The following is a 13,231-nucleotide window of genomic DNA, read 5'->3' as shown; positions in this document are numbered from 1 at the left end:
AGCAATGTATAGAGTGGATTTCTGATTAGTTTAAAGTCATCTTCATTGAAAAGAACAGTGCTTTTCTTTCAAAAATAAGGACATTTCAAAGTGACCCCAAACTTTTGAACGGTAGTGTAAACCGTAACTCAAAGACCGGCATCCGGGAGAGGCGGGTGTCATGGCGACCCCCATTGTCTCTCGCAGGAAAGCTGTGGATAGCACCGAAAGCTTAAGTTCAGCGCAGCCTCCAAACATGGCTGTGATGGACTACAATTCCCAAGCGCTACAGCGCCCCTCCTCCCTGGAATATTAACCACGCACCTGTTTCCCCAATTTTCACCCTGCCTATATAATCCACATTCACACAATCAGACTACTAAGTATTGCTCGGTGTTGTGACATGACTTTACTGAGCCTTTATCTCCTGTTTCAGGATTCTCATGACTCTGACCTTGTTGCTGTTTATTTCTGAGCTCGACCTAGTTTAGTCTCTGATATTCTGTTTGTACATTGACCGACCTTTGCCTGACCCTGATTACGTTTCCTGGATTACGATTCGGGTTTGGTTACTAGTTTTGCCACACACCTGCTCTCCCCTGCGCCTGCATCGGTAAATGCCTGCACCCTGACAAGGGACCATCTTTTTTTGAAGTTGGAATTATAACAACAATAATAATAATGCCTGCCATCCTCGGAACAGCTCATATGTTGCAGAAAGCGTTATGCCTCTAAGTTGCGGGAAGTAGCTGAGACATGACTTAGAAGACCCAGTAGAACGTCAAAGAACTGGAGAGTATATAATAATAATAATAATAATAAGGGCGGCACGGTGGTGTAGTGATTAGCGCTGTCGCCTCACAGCAAGAAGGTCCGGGTTCGAGCCCCGTGGCCGACGAGGGCCTTTCTGTGTGGAGTTTGCATGTTCTCCCCGTGTCCGCGTGGGTTTCCTCCGGGTACTCCGGTTTCCCCCACAGTCCAAAGACATGCAGGTTAGGTTAACTGGTGACTCTAAATTGACCGTAGGTGTGAATGTGAGTGTGAATGGTTGTCTGTGTATACGTGTCAGCCTTGTGATGACCTGGCGACTTGTCCAGGGTGTACCCCACCTTTCGCCCGTAGTCAACTGGGATAGGCTCCAGCTTGCCTGCAACCCTGTAGAAGGATAAAGTGGCTAGAGATAATGAGAAGAGATAATAAGAGGAAAAAACATGTGATCTGTGTTGTCAAACTGAATCACATGTCCAGAAATCGACAACACACAAATTGGATCAGAAAATGCAACCCTGCTTTATATAAAGTAGAATTCAGTAAAATATAAAACAAGCAAACAACTAGGATAGAACAGAATAAAAAGCAGCTTTAAACTGCATGTATGAACCTAGCGTACTTCAAATCAACAATAATCTCAACACACCATTAAATGGATCAGCAGCTTGTAATCTTGGATAAGCTGTCTGTGTGGTTGGCCGTGAAAAAAACTGGTGGATCTTCTCTAAAAACTACAATCATCACCTGGATCAGCCCAAACAAATCTGACTGCGGCTAAACCAACAGAACAAAATTATTAAGTAGTGCCTGAAAATGGATCCTTTAAAATGATAATGGAATCATATCAACTTGGTAAAGAATGAATGAAAGATTTTAAAAACTTGCCTGTGTGTAAATTCAACTTACATGTTTCCATTCATGCAAATACGGGAGGGAGATTTTTCCATTGGCATCGACGTGCTGCCCTGTTTTGATCATCATGGCACTAGTGGGCTTGACAAAGCAGATGGGAGGATAGTATGGATAAGTGTCGAGCAGCCACAGGCAAATGGGAATGTTGTACACATTTCCTAAAAAAAAAATAAAAAAAAAAATAGAAAACAAGCAAAACTGAAAAAACAACAAAACAATACAAACTGAAAGCAGAGTGTCAGTAGTCAAATATTCACCAAGGACTACAGCAGAACCTGCGAATTTCCATAGTTGCATAGAACACACTTTCCTATTTTCATTGCTATATCAGAGCCCTCAGTATTGTGATGACAGCGTGCTTTAAGACAAGATATGCTGTATGGTCACATGCAAGCCGATGCACATCACGCTCCTTCACACATAAAAATCCATTCATCCGTCCATTATCCGTAACCGCTTATCCTGTGCAGGGTTGTGGACAAGCTGGAGCCTATCCCAGCTGGTGAGAGGTGGGGTACACCCTGGACAAGTCACCACATCATCGCAGGGCTGACACAGAGACAAACAACCATTCACACCTACGGTCAATTTAGAGCCACCAATTAACCACCACATGTCTTTGGACTGTAGGGGAAACCGGAACACCCGCAGGAAGCCCACACAGACACGGGGAGAACATGCTAACTCCACACAGAAAGGCCCCCATCAGCCACTGGGCTCGAACCCAGAACCTTCTTGCTGTGAGGTGACAGTGCTAACCACTACACCACCGTGCCGCCCCACACATAAAAATGTGAGAGTGAATTGGACTGTAAGATAAATAAAATCCAACAATTTAATGATCCAGTATTAGCCCTGATACTGACACTTAGGATTGGATCACAGAATATATCCCTAAAAGTCCATCTACACACTGCAAATATATCACTCTCCATGGTAAATAAAGTAAGTTAGTGTGCTGGGGGAAGCCCATCAGCAATATGTATTGTACATTGACATCAAAATCAGCCAATGTTGCGTGGATATACTGTCTACAGGTTTAACTAGACACAAATCAACACAAAGGAGGCATCATTACATCCTGTACGTGTTCATTTAACATGATGAGTTTATTTTGGAGCTCATTTAACTACCAGATCATGTAAATGTTCTTGTTCTCACCTTTGAAGCTCACTGGTACAGTTCCTGTAAGACTCAGTAACTCTCTGTTGCTGCCATCATTGAACTCTGAAAACTTGTCATAAGGCAGAAAAATTAAGAAATCAGCCACAACCAAACTAAATATATTATTACATATAAACATGCTTTATACATCTGGTATTACATCCTGCTGGAAATTATTTTAAGGCAAAACACTATAGATGAATGGGGCATTTTTTAAAAACAAAAATATATTTCAAACAACCTTTGCCAGTGGATTGCTGGGATTATTACTTGTATTTTTATTACTTTTGGAACTTTTTTTTTTAAATGTAAACGGATTTATGCAAAAGAGGCTGTCTAATTAAACATGCATACTTAAAAGCGAAATCTTGCCTTTTGATGTTAGAATAAAGCTGATATTTACATTTATAAAATTTACTTCACGCTGAAGACAATTGTTGGAGGAAAACTTACAGAAAGGTTCAGTGAAATATCACATTACATCACATACTCATTACATGCATATCATACAGATACAAATCAAGAGCTTCAGTTAATGTTCACTTCAAACATCAGAACAGGAAAAATTGTGATCTTCATGACTCTCACTGTGGCATGGGTGTTTGGTGCCAGTTGGACTGATTTGAACATTTCAGAAACTGCTGATCTCCTGGGGTTTTCACACACACACACACACACACACACACACACACACACACACACACACACACACCAGTCTGTAGAGTTTACACAGAATAGTGCGAAAAACAAAAAATATCGAGTGAGTGACAGTTCTGTGGGTGGAAACAAACGCCTTGCTGATAAGAGAGGTCAGAGAAAAATTGCCAGACTGGTTCGAGCTGCCAGGGAGGATATAGTAACTCATAGCAACTCTTTACAACCGTGGTGAGCAGAAAAGCATCTCAGCATGCAACAGCAGAACACCACATTGGGTTCCAGTCCTGCAGCCAACAACAGGAGTCTCAGAATCAAGAACAAGTTCCTATTAAAGTGGCCAGCGGGTTGTAGGTATGATATGATATGTGATGTGATGAGTGGGTGGAGCTTAAAGGCTTATTAGTGATGCAGTGCAAAGCACAGCATCACTATTGTTCTTCTATGTGTTTCTTCTTCTTATTCATCTTCCGTACAAATTTTGTCGTTGAATAACTCAATAACCGGACATCGCACACAGACAAGCAATATATCAAAACGTGCGGCTCGATCGGACTCGCTATGCTATTACTTTGTTCATCAAAATGTGATTTTTTCACGACGTAGTCGTGAAAAAAATCACCCAAAATTTCCCATTCATTTCTATGGAATTTTCTGAAAAACTTTGGCGGCCCCAGAACCGTCTGGCGAAAAGTTGTGAAATTTTGCACACTGATACTTGACACCCTCACGGTTCTTCTCAGCAAGTTTCAAGTCACCACCTTAAACTCTCTAGCGCCACCAGCAGCTCAAAGTCGTGGGTACATTTCTGCTTGTAACTTTTGAACCGTTGGTCCGATTTTCAAAAACGTGGTATCCCTGGGCCAAGACGAATCCAGCGCACCCTATGACGTCATTTTCAACCCCGGAAAGTTTTCCCGCCATTTTGAATTTTGTGAAAATCAATTAAAATGCTTCTCCTCCCTCAATTTTTGACCAATTTCTCCCAAACTCGGTACATAGCAACTTTGGACTAGGCTGCACAAGAAAATTAACCAGTGTTTAGAATTTCATAGGCGTTTGGCCGTGGCAGCCAATCAAAATTGCCTGCGCAGACGCGAAACAGGAAGCGTGCTCATATCTCGGCCGCCCTTTGGCATATCTTAACGAAACTTGGTGGCATTATGCCGCAACCCACCAGAAAGGCCCACAAAAAAATTGGGACCAATTGGCCGCTAGGGGGCGCTATACCTAGGAAAAATGGGATTTTTTGAAAAACTACACACATTTTCAGACATCCGCTGCTCTGGCATGCTTTCACCTAGAGACGTGGCTACGCGCACTGCATCACTCTCACAATTTCCCCCGGGGAACTGTCGACTCTAGTTCAATCTTGCTTCAGGTAGTTTCAGATAAGGAGGTAGTTGCAAGAGGAAATAGAGTGAAATAAACTTATTTTTCTGTTGAGTTTTGACACTAAGATAAGATGTGTTATATAAGCAAATTATCAAATTAAAAAAAATCTGGAAAAACAGCTGACAAACAAAATCTACATGCTGAAAGGTTTGCTTTAAATAGGGCCCTTCCATTCTCAACACTGCATGTTAACGTTAATTAAAACTAATAATCAGTATCTTACACTTACCATAAATGTCCATGACAGGTCTCAGGTCTTTGTACTGATTTATGACATGAATGATTTCCTTCACGGTCAGGTCTCTGTATTTATAACTCTGAACAAGAAAAAGAAACCTTTCAGCTTCAACAAACAGAAAATAAAAACAAGAACACACTTCGAAAGAGCTTCAAAAACACGAAGTTATCTACCTTACACATTTTCCGTAGAGCATTCTCGTTCACAGCCATATTTTGAATAAATTTACTTCAACTTTCAACCCGACAAAAGAATTCACAAACGTTGTGCTGAGAAAGTGATTTTACTTCCACTATGACACTGCGCATGCGCACTGACATCCCACAATGCGGAAATCATGTTATTTCCGGTCAGCTGACTAATCATAAAAAAAAAAAAAAGTGGGTCTGTTTCCGAATGGACTCCACAATAAATACTTATGGGCAATTCTTCAGCATAGAGGCCAAAATTATGAAATTATTAAGATTGCATTAACTTGTCAGCTCAGTGATATTGCTGAAGTACAGTATGGAATCCAAGGCAAAATGTACTAAATCCATATTTAACAAGTGTTGCCAGGCAAAACAAACCTCGCCCGGTAGCACTTATGATGAATATGAAGGAAGATATCGTGGGAAAAAAAAATAGGCACCCTTTGGGTACATATGGCTACTGCTTATAACTAAAATTGTTTTCTGATCCCATGTCCATACAGTAAATATAGCACATATATTTACTCTATGAGGCAGCAGCCACAAAAATGAATCGTAATCCAATTTAAAAATCTCATCTCATCTCATTATCTCTAGCCGCTTTATCCTTCTACAGGGTCGCAGGCAAGCTGGAGCCTATCCCAGCTGACTACGGGCGAAAGGCGGGGTACACCCTGGACAAGTCGCCAGGTCATCACAGGGCTGACACATAGACACAGACAACCATTCACACTCACATTCACACCTACGGTCAATTTAGAGTCACCAGTTAACCTAACCTGCATGTCTTTGGACTGTGGGGGAAACCGGAGCACCCGGAGGAAACCCACGCGGACAACATGCAAACTCCACACAGAAAGGCCCTCGCCGGCCCCGGGGCTCGAACCCAGGACCTTCTTGCTGTGAGGCGACAGCGCTAACCACTACACCACCGTGCCACCCCAATTTAAAAATCACAGAGGTAAAATATACCAAGTGTCTTTATATTATTCTACTCTTACAGTTTTCGAAACTGAAACCTCCGAACCGAGGCTGACATACACATACTGTTGCCATGACCCAAACTCTTATTTCCCGGAAATGGCCCGGCGCTGGAGCTCAGTGGAACACACTTTCCCTCTGTAATAAGCATAAACATGTCTGAAAGTGATGTTTTTAGTTCATCTCATTATCTCTAGCCGCTTTATCCTGTTCTACAGGGCCGCAGGCAAGCTGGAGCCTATCCCAGCTGACTACGGGCAAAAGGCGGGGTACACCCTGGACATGTCGCCAGGTCATCACAGGGCTGACACATAGACACAGACAACCATTCACACTCACATTCACACCTACGGTCAATTTAGAGTCACCAGTTAACCTAACCTGCATGTCTTTGGACTGTGGGGGAAACCGGAGCACCCGGAGGAAACCCACACGGACACAGGGAGAACATGCAAACTCCATACAGAAAGGCTCTCGCTGGCCACGGGGCTCGAACCCGGACCTTCTTGCTGTGAGGCGACAGCGCTAACCATCATCACCCCAATTATAGCAATGTCGCTTCAGTGAAATCTTGGTTTGAATTTTAACAAATGAAAGTTCAGGTTTTTTTTCCGATGTAATTCATTAACTGACTTTTCTTTCCTCATAAAAGAGTTCGCTTTCATAGTTAAACATAACCAATTTTTCTGTGCTTTTTACCTCGCCCGGGAAGGAGTCCACCAGGGGGTGAGGTATTGTTTTCGGTGGGGTTTCTTTGTTTTTTTGTTAGCAACATTACAGGAAAACGGCTGGACCAATCTTCATGAAACTTTCAGGATAGATGGGCATTGGTTTCAAATAGAACCTCCAACATTTTGAGAGTTATCCGGTCCAGGTCACCAAAAAGGTAAATTTTTTTTTTTTTGCGATATCTTCCTTCATATTCATCATATTTACTTCAAACTAAATCCAAAATGTTAATCTTTCAATTCTGCTTCCATTGATATGCTACATGATCGGGTATCTCTCATAGTTTTCTTAGTGGTTGGGGGTCAAATGTCAGGGGTCAAAGTCGTGGGTTTTCAGAGGCTCATAACTGGGAAACGGTTCAAGATATATATATTATTTACCAGCTGGGAGGTCCGTATTGTGAAATACTGTGACTGAGGTCTTGAAAATACTGACTGAGGCCTCTGGACCGAGGTCAGTATTTTCAAGGCCAAGGTCATGGTATTTCACGATACGGACTGACCTTAAGCTCATCTCATCTCATTATCTCTAGCCGCTTTATCCTGTTCTACAGGGTCGCAGGCAAGCTGGAGCCTATCCCAGCTGACTACGGGCGAAAGGCGAGGTACACCCTGGACAAGTCGCCAGGTCATCACAGGGCTGACACATAGACACACAACCATTCACACTCACATTCACACCTACGGTCAATTTAGAGTCACCAGTTAACCTAACCTGCATGTCTTTGGACTGTGGGGGAAACCGGAGCACCCGGAGGAAACCCACACGGACACGGGGAGAACATGCAAACTCCGCACAGAAGGGCTCTCGCAGGCCACGAGGCTCGAACCCGGACCTTCTTGCTGTGAGGCGACAGCGCTAACCACTACACCACCGTGCCACCCCCGACCTTAAGCTGGTAAATATATTTTTTTCTTTACCAAAGTCTAACAGAAAATGAGAGCGCCAGAAAGGGAAAACAAAGCCAAGGCGAGCCAGCATTTTGAATCCTCATTCATGGTTGTAATGCAAATGGCTTCCTTCTCGGTATACAAGTGCACTTCCATGGCAGGAAAAAAACTACATTTTGCCGCCTATGTAGTCCTCTATTTATACAAAATTGAGTCATTCAGGATTCAGCCATGTTTTGGCTCGGCGTTAGCAACAGTTACAGGTTTTCAGCTTTCTCCTGAAAATATTGTCTTTTATTTCGTCTTCCTCAGGGTAGTAAAACTTGCTTTCGCTGTGAACACTGTCGTTATCGCTATCCATGCTGTAAAATTAATGCTATTATACTGAGAAATGCGAAAATAAATGTTGACAAAAATTGCTACCATGTTTTTTGTTGTTGTGAACGAGCAGGTCGCCAAAGGTCCATAACCGGGGTCCGTATTGTAGGATTCCGGACCACTTGCGAGCCAATCAGAGCGCACGATTTGATGGAAACCGGACCGCAAAAAAAATAGAGATATTTAATATTATTGACATATAAGAAGTCATATATGGGCTCTCATTAAGCAACATGACCTTTGACCATGAGTGACCCTGAAAGGTCAAACTCAAGGTCACAGGTTTTCAAAGGCTCATAACTTTAAAATGGTTAATGATAAACAGATGTTTACCATTATCAACATATAAGAAGTCCCATATGGGCTTTCAGTTGTCATCATGACCTTTCACCTTGAATGACTTTGAAATGTCAAACTCTCGGGCATGGATTTTCATAGGATTATAACCTGACAGCTGATGATTGAGAAATATTACCATTATGAACATAGAGGTAGTCCCATATGGGCTTTTATTTAGCACCATGAATGTTGACCTTGAAATGTCAAACTGAAGGTCACAGATTCACCTTGTAAGGTGAATAGGCCAGGCTGCCGGGCGAGGTTTGTTTTGCCTGGCAACACTTGTTTTTTTTTTTTAGGGTCAAAAGATACCCCATACAATGTGAATGTTTTCATTTAATACCATTATCTTGAGTACTGCAACTAAAAAAGTTATCACTTTTTCCTGTGAATGTAATTCCGTTACCAAAGAACTACTTCTATACAGTACAGCCACTGCTCCAATGTAGTAGAAAGATGTAATTACATTGTGAATGAGTCCTTGTTATTGTCTAACAAAAATAAGCTAGTAAGTAGGTAGGTAGGCTACATAAATACTTCTTTTGATAAAATGTCTTCAACACATAAGAAAAAAATGTGCAGTGTTTTAACTGAATATGAAATGTCCACAAACAGATCACACACACACACACATATATATATATGATCTGTTTGTGCACATTTCATATTGAGTGTCCATTCCTCAAGACAAAACTGCTCCAACTCCTTCAAGTTAGATGGGTTGCTTTGGTGTACAGCAATCTTCAAGTGATGCCACAGATTGTCAATTGGATTGAGGTCTGGGCTTTGACTAGGCCATTCCAAGACATTTAAATGTTTCCCTTTAAACCACTCCAGTGTAGCTTTAGCAGTATGTTTAGGGTCATTGTCCTGCTGGAACGTGAACCTTTGTCCCAGTTTCAAACCTCTGGCTGACTCAAACAGGTTTTCCTCCAGAATTGTCCTGCATTTAGTGCCATCCATCTTTCCTTCAGTCCTGACTAGCTTGTCCCCACAGCAAGATGCTGCCACCACCATGCTTCACTGTAGAAATGGTGTTCTCAGGGTGTTGGATTTGCGCCACACATGGCATTTCCCATGATGGTCAAAAAGATCTGTTTTAGTCTCATTTGACCAGAGAATCTTCTTCCATGTGTTTGGGGAGTCTGCCACATGCTGTTGGGCAAAGTCCAAACGTGTTTTCTTAAGCAATTACTTTTTTCTGTCCACTCTTCCATAAAGCCCCACTCTGTGGAGTGTACGGCTTAAAGTGGTCCTGTGGACAAATACTCCCATCTCCACTGTGGATCTTTGGTGTCTTTGTTGCATCTCTGATTAATACCCTCCTTACCCGGTCTGTGAGTTTTGGTGGATGGCCTTCTCTTGTCAGGTTTGTAGAGGTGACATGTTCTTTCCATTTTGCTATAATGGATTTAATGGTGCTCTGTGGGATATTCAAATTTTGGGATTTTTTTTTTTTATAACCCAACCCTGATCTATACTTCTCCATAACTTTGTCTCTGACCTGTTTGGAGGCTCCTTGGTTCTTATGTTGCTTGCTTAGTAGTGTTGCAGAGTCAGGATCCTTCCAGAACAGGTTGATTTATGCAGACTTCATGTGACACTTATGCACACAGGTGGATCTTAATCAACTAATTGTGTGACTTATGAAGTTAATTGGTTGGACCAGCTCTTATTTAGGGGTTTCATACGAAAGTGGGTGAATACCTATGAGCACACTCCAGATTTCTGTTTTTTCATCTTAATTATTGTTTATCTCACAATAAAACAAATTTGCACCTTTAAAGTGGTAGGCATGTTGTGTAAATCAAAGGGTGCTAACCCTCCAAAAACACATTTTAATTCCCTCTTGTAATGCAACAGTATAGGACAAACACCAAGGGGGATGAATACTTTTGCAAGATACTGTATCTAACCTTTTTTTTGTTGTTGTTAGATCAACAGAACTGGGAGCTAGTCTATTATAAGATAGAAGAACTCCGTATATCCTGGATCTGACTCAAGAATGAGTGACGTCTGAAAACTACTGCTACTACTGCTATTATTAAATCCAGCCACCACGATGCACAGGCCAGTGTGTTCTTAGTGCCGGTCCTAAGCCTGGATAAATGGGAAGGATTGCATCAGGAAAGGCATCCAGCGTAAAACTCATACCAAATCAACTATGCGGATGACGGTGAGGCCTTTCATCCCGGATCGGTCAAGGCTCCAGGTTAACAATGACCGCCACTGGAACTGTTTCCCAGCAGGTTACCAGTGGCAACTATGCTACTAGTGGGAAAAGGAGGAGAGAGGTGGAAGGTGAATTCGGAAGAAACGTGATGATAGAAAAAGCAGGATAGAGGAATTGAAAGTTGGAACTTTAAATGTTGGCACTATGGTAAAGGAAGAGAACTGGCAGATATGATGGTCAGGAGAAAGACTGACATCCTGTGTGTACAAGAAACAAAGTGGAAGGGAAGTAAGGCCAAGAACATCTGAGGCGGTTTCAAGCTTTTCTATCACGGTATAGATGGGAGAAGAAATGGTGTGGGGTAATCCTGAACGAAGAGTATGAGTATGTTGGAGGTAGAGAGAGTAAGTGACAGATTGATGAGTGTGAAGCTGGAAATCAAAGGGGTGATGAACATTTTCAGCACATATGCTCCTCAAGTGGGGTGCAAGATGGAGGAGAAAGAAGAATTCTGGAGCGAGTTGGATGAAGTGGTTGAAAGTATACAGAAAAAGGGAAAGAGTGGTGATTGGAGCAGACCTACTGCAAATGGGCATGTTGGAGAAGGGAACAAGGGTGACAAGGAGGTGATGGGTAGGTATGAAGTGAAGCAGAGAAATATGGAAGGGCAGATGGTGGTGGATTTCGCAAAGAGGATGGAAATGGCTGTGGTGAATACATACTTTAAGAAGAAAGAAGAGCATAGAGTAACAAGAGTGGAGGAAGGTGTTCTCAGGTGGACTATATTTTAAGTTGGAGATGGAATCTGAAGGAAAGTGGAGACTGCAAAGCGATAGCAGGGGAGAGTGTAGATAAGCAGCATCAGATGGTGGTTGAGAGGATGACCTTTGAGGTAAAAAAAAAAAAGAGGAAGAAAGAGAAAGCTAAACCAAATGGTGGAAGTTGAAGGAGGAAGATTGTAAGTCAGAATTTAGGGATATGATGAGACAGACATTGGGTGAAGAGGTATTAGATGATTGGACAACTATGGCAGAAGTGATGAGGGAGACAGCTTGGAAGGTGCTGGGAGTGACATCAGGACAAATAAAGGAAGACAAGGAGACTTTGTGGTGGAACGAGATCGTCCAGGAGAATATAAGGAGGAAGAAGTTGGCAAAGCAAAACTTGGATAAAAAGAGAGATCAAGAGAGCAGGCAAGAATACAAGGAGATATGAGGGAAAGCAAAGAGAGCAATGGCAAAGGCATATGATGAACTATATGAAAGGTTAGAAACTAAGGATGGAGAAAAGGACCTATAATGATTAGCAGGACAACGAGATCAAGCTGGGAAGGATGTGCAGCAGGTTAGGCTGATAAATGATGCATATGGAAATTTGCTGACAAGTGAAGAGTGTGTGTTGAGAAGGTGGATGGAGTACTTTGAGAAGCTGATGAATGAAGAAAATGAAAGTGAGAGAAGGTTGGCTGAGGAGGAGATAATGAATCAGGAAGTACAGCAGATTAGCATGGAAGAAGTAAGGAGAGCTATGACGTGAATAAAAAGTGGTAAGGCAGTTGGGCCAGATGATATACTAATGGAGGCGTGGAGATTCTTACGAGAGATGGCAATTGACTTTTTGACTAGATTGTTTAACAAGATCTTGGGACATGAGAGGATGCCTAAGGAGTGGAGGAGTCGTATACTGGTACCAATATTCAAGAACAAGGGGGATGTCCAGTGCTGCAGTAACTACACAGGCATACAGCTAACCAGTCACAGCATGAAGTTATGGGAAAGAGTAGGGGAAGCTAGGCTAAGAGGAGAGGTGGAGATATGTGAGCAGCAATATGGTTTCATGCCAGGAAAGAGTACTACAGATGAAATATTTCATCTCATCTCATTATCTCTAGCCGCTTTATCCTTCTACAGGGTCGCAGGCAAGCTGGAGCCCATCCCAGCTGACTACGGGCGAAAGGCAGGGTACACCCTGGACAAGTCGCCAGGTCATCGCAGGGCCGACACATAGACACAGACAACCATTCACACTCACATTCACACCTACGGTCAATTTAGAGTCACCAGTTAACCTAACCTGCATGTCTTTGGACTGTGGGGGAAACCGGAGCACCCGGAGGAAACCCACGCGGACACGGGGAGAACATGCAAACTCCGCACAGAAAGGCCCTCGCCGGCCACGGGGCTCGAACCCGGACCTTCTTGCTGCGAGGTGACAGCGCTAACCACTACACCACCGTGCCGCCCCCAGATGCAATATTTGCTTTGAGAATACTGATGGAAAAGTATCGAGAAGGCCAGAAGGAGCTGCATTGTGCATTTGTGGATTTAGAGAAGGCATATGACAGGGTGGTGAGAGAAGAGTTGTGGTACCGCATGAGGAAATCAGAAGTGGCGGAGAAGTATGAGATTGGTGCAGGATATGTATGAGGACAGTGTGA

The 13,231-nt window shown here is 42.7% G+C and overlaps 1 protein-coding gene and 1 long non-coding RNA gene across 2 annotated transcripts in view; both read right to left on the bottom strand.

Annotated features, from left to right (window-relative positions):
* Positions 1 to 5,429, bottom strand: part of tsg101b (tumor susceptibility 101b) — a 62,095-nt gene extending 56,666 nt beyond the window's left edge. The window contains exon 1 of the mRNA XM_060911664.1: positions 5,287 to 5,429. Coding sequence (XP_060767647.1) covers positions 5,287 to 5,325 — 39 coding nt within the window. The 5' untranslated portion in view covers positions 5,326 to 5,429. The remainder of the gene's footprint in view (positions 1 to 5,286) is intronic.
* Positions 1,659 to 5,120, bottom strand: LOC132875073 (uncharacterized). The gene is made up of 3 exons (XR_009651756.1): positions 5,105 to 5,120; positions 2,824 to 2,896; positions 1,659 to 1,743 (listed from the first exon to the last, which is right to left on the bottom strand). It is a non-coding gene; the product is annotated as an uncharacterized LOC132875073 (long non-coding RNA).
* Positions 5,430 to 13,231: the final 7,802 nt, after the last annotated feature.

Source organism: Neoarius graeffei, chromosome 27, assembly GCF_027579695.1.
Source record: "Neoarius graeffei isolate fNeoGra1 chromosome 27, fNeoGra1.pri, whole genome shotgun sequence".
Classification (NCBI taxonomy): domain Eukaryota; kingdom Metazoa; phylum Chordata; class Actinopteri; order Siluriformes; family Ariidae; genus Neoarius; species Neoarius graeffei.
Note: the sequence above shows the minus strand (reverse complement) of the source record. Positions and strands in the feature narration are given on the sequence as shown.